At 37.0% G+C, this 6,787-nt stretch overlaps 1 protein-coding gene and 1 non-coding gene across 2 annotated transcripts in view; one reads left to right on the top strand and one right to left on the bottom strand.

The window, feature by feature from the left end:
• Nucleotides 1-3,195: 3,195 nt before the first annotated feature.
• On the top strand, nt 3,196-3,338 carry Mir3243 (microRNA mir-3243). Its single transcript, NR_107528.1, has one exon. It is a non-coding gene; the product is annotated as a microRNA mir-3243 (primary transcript).
• A 2,797-nt stretch (nt 3,339-6,135) lies between these two features.
• The window catches only part of LOC101737331 (uncharacterized), a 155,563-nt gene continuing 154,911 nt past the window's right edge, over nt 6,136-6,787 (bottom strand). The window contains exon 5 of the mRNA XM_062672118.1: nt 6,136-6,283. Coding sequence (XP_062528102.1) covers nt 6,250-6,283 — 34 coding nt within the window. The 3' untranslated portion in view covers nt 6,136-6,249. The remainder of the gene's footprint in view (nt 6,284-6,787) is intronic.

Genomic DNA, 6,787 nt, shown 5'->3' with positions numbered 1-6,787 from the left:
TGTTCAGGTCGACGTCGACTGTTTACCATTCGGTCCAAGGATCGGGTTTGTAATTACCGGCGGCCACGACAAGAGGGTTTTCATGTCGTGCCCCCTTCTCAAAGTGGGTTGTCCTTAAAATGTCATGATTGCCTTTACTTTTTCTATTATTAAACTCTTCTCTAACTTTAGCTCAAAAGCATTATAGAATTGTTCATCAACGCAGTGTAACTATAACAATTCAAAACGTTTAATCGATTTGATTCGAGATTGTGCCTGCCTCTGTTTAGTTTTATGCATTATCAGGTTTTTTTTATTGCTTAGATGGGTGGACGAGCTCACAGCCCACCTGGTGTTAAGTGGTTACTGGAGCCCATAGACATCTACAACGTAAATGCGCCACCCACCTTGAGATATAAGTTCTAAGGTCTCAAATATAGTTACAAGTTATCAGGTTATGTAGTGATGTGGACTTGGGTTATTGCGTGACAGAATTTAACGCATTTGGACTTCAACATGCCTCACCCCCGCTTCGTAGATGAAGCTTGGTGATTTACTCTTGACCCAATAAATATTTGGCGACACCGAAATGTCTGAAATTGTTTTCGCTAACTTCGAAAGGCAACAATAAAATCGGTTGTCTGTAAAGTCGGTTTACTGACGATAGTTGAACGTGACAACGTCATAAGAAAATACTGATGGAATGGTTTCATTTTTCAATTATCGCAATTATCGTTGCTATAAACAATTGAAACCACATTCACTTTTAACTGAACTTCATACTAGACGAAAACATGTAAATGTATTATTGTATAGTATCCGTCCACGCGGATGCATCGCTCACTCAAGTAGGAGAGAGACAGATGTCGGACGCTGCCGAACGCGGAGGTCGATTGTGCCTCTTTGTCGCTCGTTGCGCGCTCTCGCTTGCACTTCAAGCCTTAAATGGAACACCTCAGAGCGAGGTAACGCCATCGAATTATAAGACGTTGTCACGTCAATAATCACGGCAAAAAATGGCCAAAAAATTATTTATTAGCCTTTACGTTTAATTTTAAATGAAAGGTAAAAGCTATTGTTGTAGAAAAATACCTACCAAAGTGAATAAAGGTCTTCATGTAACAAATGACTTCTGTTGCGATGTGTGACGTGAATACAGGAAAGAAATGAAATACCCACGCAGCTTCGTACAAACATAATTCTATTCAAGTTAAGGATTGTACGAGGAGCGTTTGTTTTGTTAGAGTTCCGTGCCGCTGATAACGATAAACAAAAAACGACGTATGAAAGTATACCCTATATTCAAATATAGCCTTAATTTACGGATACTGAGAGCTGATAAACCTTACGTAAAAATTACATATTATGTAATATAATATTTTTTTCATGTGTTCTTGCCGTCATCTAGGACGAATCTCCTGGACAAAAGGGCACACAAACATGTAATATTTATTTTGGAGGTGCTCATATAAGAGCCACCAAAAAATTCGTAGCATCCTGAAATCGCATTAACATTATTATAGTCGTATTACGCATCATAGTTTCAAATTTGTGCGTCTCATATTTATCAAGAACGAAGTGCCAAGCGATCGACCCATTGTCATTGGAAACTAGGCACATAATATAAATCGAGAGGCATCAACAAACTCCATCAAATAATTAATTAACATCATTCTTAAAAATAAACACAATTGAAATATTTAAATGATTTCATGGTGTGCGTGTCTTTATCGTTTTATTTACTATTTGGTATGAAGGGTAGGATTGATATTATTTTAGTACAATATTTCTTTCGATCTCTTCTTTCTTGCTTTGTTCTCCTCAATGTTCAGAGACCTTGACTTAGTACTTTTCTGTTGAAACCTTCAGCAGAGCGTTAGCTAATAAATAAAAACGTCAGCAAGAAGATCAGAGTCACTGGTGATAATACACACACATTAGCGTTAATATCCGTCCCGATAGATACGGAACCGTGCGTATTATGTGCTCAAAACACGTACACTGACATAAATAAGGTTTGTATGTGTTTGCGTAGTTCGTTCAATACCGTTTGTTTGATTTGCCGTCTTATGGCCGTTTGTTTTGGACGGTAACTAATATTAGGTTCGACATCCGATGCCTTTTCACTGCAAACAATAGTTAATTTCTCGATGCGAAAAACATTCTTTATTGACTTTTATTTCGAATCACTCGGCTTTTATTTATTACATTTCGTTCATTCCGTACATTCCGTATAGACGAGAAAGTGAAATTAATTCGATTGAAATTGTTCTAGTTATATACACAAGAGTTTTTTGTATGAGTATTGAGTATCGTTGAAGTACCCTACTGAGTTATTCGCTGGATCTTTTCAGTTGGTCGTGATTCCGACCTGGTGGAAGACTCTGCGAAGCATTGCTCATGTAAAGGCTAGTGTTAGCACTTTTCTCGGGTTGATCCTGTGAGCTAACCTAAGCTGGAGTAAGTAGCCTCTTAAGCTACCAGCAAATAGGTAGGGAAAAAAAGAAGTACAGGGATATTCAATAGACTGTAAATACTTTTCGAGCAATTATAGCGTAATGATGCGTATTTTCAAACCTTGCACACTGACGATTTTTGTCTCTGTAGCTTTGTAATGGCTTCTATTAGTCAGATATTACATATATGTGTTGTAAAATTTAAACTGCACAGCTTAAAACACTATCAATTTATTTATGGCGTATTTACAAGCACAAAAAAGAGAAGATAAATTTAGATATATTTTTTTAATTCTTTATTAAGACCATACACCCATTAGGTTAAGTCGGCTTTTTAAATGTTTTAAAGGGACACTGAATACAATGAAGATATGCTTACATGAAAATATAATGAAGAGATGCTTTAGAAAATTAATATTAGGAGGACATATGATTTTGTTTCCAAAATGATGAATCATTAAATAAAGGATTTATTTTAATCGATTTACTACTGCAGAGTAAGTGTACTTTCTTTCAAAATTCCTCGTAGCAGTATTCTGTTCTGTTACCATTATATCGAGTAACTTTTGAGATATCGATTTAAGCAAAACGATATCGATATGTAAACCAGGTATCGCTTACATAAACCTTTACGTGAAGGGAATACGCTCTTCACAATCCACCGCCTGAGTTCAAGTTTACCATATTCCATAAACCCCACAGGAATATTTTGTTTTGTATAATAATGCATTGATGTACGTACGTGTCGCTTACGCTTAATGTATCTAAATGTTTTCACGAACGACTTTTACGGTGAAGGAATAACATCAGATTATTCTACGTCTTATATGTGTAATGCTGTATTGACGGAAATTTAGTTTGGAACATTCCAGTCGTTCGTAGCGCCATTTTGTTTTTAGATGTTTCCTAAATTTCTCTGAGGAATTGTTTGAGATGATCCTCTCATCTCCTTTTTATCATCGCACCTCCCGCCATCGGAGCAGAGCTCATCCATATTATCTGGAACCGCTGCGTTCATCGACAGTGCGTTTCCAGAGGTCTTTTTTGCCACGTACCATCCGACTATGGAATGAGCTCCCCTCCACGGTTTTTCCTGTCCTTCTTCAAACGAGGCTTGTGGAGAGTATTAAGCGGTAGGCAGCGACTTGGCTCTACCCCAACATTGCTGACGTCCATGGGCGACGGTAACCATTCGCCATCAGGTGGGCCGTATGCTCGTCTGCCTACAAGGGCAATAAAAAATATTGCCTTTCTTCAATGCTATAAAACTTTTCTAAAATTAAGCAAGGCGCGTTTTGTTGATGGTTGTAGCTGGTGCCATACTAGCCGAAGAGTGGTTGGGTTCGCTCTTGGACTTCTCCGAAATTAGGTCGACACCCATGTACCTTGGGACTGCAAAAACTATCGGTTCGAAATTATTGATTTTGAGTCTCACTGTAACGTCACACGGGTAGTTATTTCGATGAATTTTGTTTTTGGAAGGTTAGATCGGCGTTGCTTTGAAACTGGTGAATTTCACGTATATGAGCTACAGATTACCTTGCGACATTATATAATATTGTCTGATTCCACAATCCGTTATTGAAGCTTTATATGTATGCTATTAGACGCTGTTAAATAACTTCCGATAGATGTCTTTAAAGCTGTTCCCGATAAAAGGTTATGTGTTCAATCGTACGTGTCATTGGAACTTAAAAGTCGTCGTGGCCTAAAGGATAAGACGTCCGGTGCATTCGTATGTAGCGATGCACCGGTGTTCGAATCCCGCAGGCGGGTACCAATTTTTCTAATGAAATACGTACTTAACAAATGTTCACGATTGACTTCCACGGTGAAGGAATAACATCGTGTAATAAAAACCAAACCCGCAAAATTGTAATTTGCGTAATCACTGGTGGTAGGATCTCTTGTGAGTCCGCACGGGTAGGTACCACCACCCCGCCTATTTCCGCCGTGAAGCAGTAATGCGTTTCGGTTCGAAGGGTGGGGTAGCCGTTGTAACTATACTGAGATCTTAGAACTTATATCTCGAGGTGGGTGGCGCATTTACGTTGTAGATGTCTATGGGCTCCAGTAACCACTTAACACCAGGTAGGCTGTGAGCTCGTCCATCCATCTAAGCAAAAAAAAAAAAAACTAGTTTTGTTATTTAAACACATGTTAAGCATTTAAATGTATTTTCTGGTAATATTACGGTTTCATTACATCAGATTATTTTTTGTCACCACATTCTTTGCCTTTTTATATAATACATAAGAAGGCAAACAAAGGACTTTAGATGAAGACTAAGCATTTACATATATACCATATTTTTCTATGTTCTTTAAGTAATCGTTCCATTTCGTATTGCTTTTTTTACACTTTTGTTTTTTCAATAATAACAAACAAAACAAAAAGAAAATGTACATAAATCGAATCTAAGTCTTGAGTTGTAGACTTTACGATCGAATTTCGGTCATTGGATGAACGTTGTCATGTTTAACCTTCCCCGCACAGTCGATTGAAGTATCTCCACAGATAAACCTTCTGGGTCAGAGAGACCTCTCAATCATATTATTTGATCAATGTGTTAGATGACACTTACAATCAAGGTTACGCAAACTTACAGTTATTGCTAGATGATGGAGTATTTGGTTGTTTACTTAGAATTTGAAGGCCCTTAGTTCGCTACGTTGTTTTTTGAGAAAACCCAACTGATTTTCAGGTAGGTAGTCGGACGTTCTAGAATCTCTAAAAATTAAAGATACTGCATCGTATATTTCGCCCAGAGCGAGAGATAGTGTTCACGCAAATATTTCAATCGAACTAGCTTAATATATACCATATACTTATAACCTTATATATTAATTAAAAATCAAAACTGAACATAATATGTTGGTAATTGATCAATTTTAAATCTTATCTCTTTGATATGGACATACATCTCTTTTAAAGTGGTATTTTAAAATAACAAAGTATTTTTTATTGAAACTACTTTTACGATTTAATATCGTTTTTATTATTATTTTCATTTTATTATTTCTGACGTTTTGAATACTTAACAATTTTCGAGGTTAAATCAAACAGAGACAAGTTATCATTTAATATTAGTCATTTAATAGAAAGTCTTAAAGCGAGGCTTGTGGAGGGTAGGTAAACGGTAGGCTACGGCCTGGTTCTACCCTAACATTGCTGACGTCCATGGGCGACGGTAACCACTTTCCATCAGGGGATGCTCATATGCTCGTCTACTTACATGGGTAATAAAAATAAGTGTTAATCAATGCATGGGCATCAGTAATGTCAAACAAGAACTCTTTTCAATACTTCTTCGAAGACGGACTTGCCGTTAAGAAAACTCCATGAAGGCGAGTTAATTAAATAGACAGGATTTTTTTTATTGCTTAGATGGGTGAACGAGCTCACAGCCCATCTGGTGTTAAGTGGTTACTGCAGCTGATAGACATCTACAACGTAAATGCGCCACCTACCTTGAGATAAATAAAGCACGTGTGTTCTTAGAAAAATTGGTAAGGGATTTGAGCACCGACGATATGGGTACACCGGGCTTCTAATACTATAAGCCAGGACGACTCTACGTGTGCTGCACGTTTTTTCATATACTCTATTAAGGATTGTAAAATAAAGCTCTGTTTTTGGCTACAAAAATACATTTTTACAAAGGTACATAAATTTTATTTGCACACAAAATTCACCCACGATCACTAAACTAAACATAATATTAATTACAGATCAGGATAGAATAATAATCGGATAGAATAAAATAAAAATTACAATAGAATAAAAATTACAGATCTTCACTAATTTATTGACTTCAATAGTTCGGATGCTTCATTTCTTGCGGCAAACTGAAAAAAACAAAATATATTTTTTCTCTCACGTACGAGGAGGCCTTTTTTTATTGCTTAGATGGGTGGACGAGCTCACAGCCCACCTGATGTTAAGTGGTTACTGGAGCCCATATACAAATACAACGTAAATGCGCCTCCACCTTAAGATATAAGGTCTCAGTATAGTTACAGTTTCGAAGATGTAATACCAGCATTTTAAGTCGTCATATACATGACGAATATCCTTGATAGAGTATTTGATGCACTACATTTAATATGTATGTAGGATTTAATTATTACTAACATTTCTAATTATTGTAAAACATTTCTGAACGAGTGAAAGGATTCTGAACGCATGCTGTGTGAAAGGGACGGATGTAGCTCTAGCTCGCTCTCTCGCACGACGCCGCCATTAGGAGTAAGACGTGTTTAAAGTGCTCTCTAAGAATTAAATAAAAAGTATAGCGAAACCCAAGAAAGAGAGTGTTTCATTTAGACCCACACCTACATGTATAACAATTA

The sequence above is a fragment of the Bombyx mori genome, chromosome 14, assembly GCF_030269925.1.
Source record: "Bombyx mori chromosome 14, ASM3026992v2".
In the NCBI taxonomy this organism is placed as follows: Eukaryota; Metazoa; Arthropoda; class Insecta; order Lepidoptera; family Bombycidae; genus Bombyx; species Bombyx mori.
Note: the sequence above shows the minus strand (reverse complement) of the source record. Positions and strands in the feature narration are given on the sequence as shown.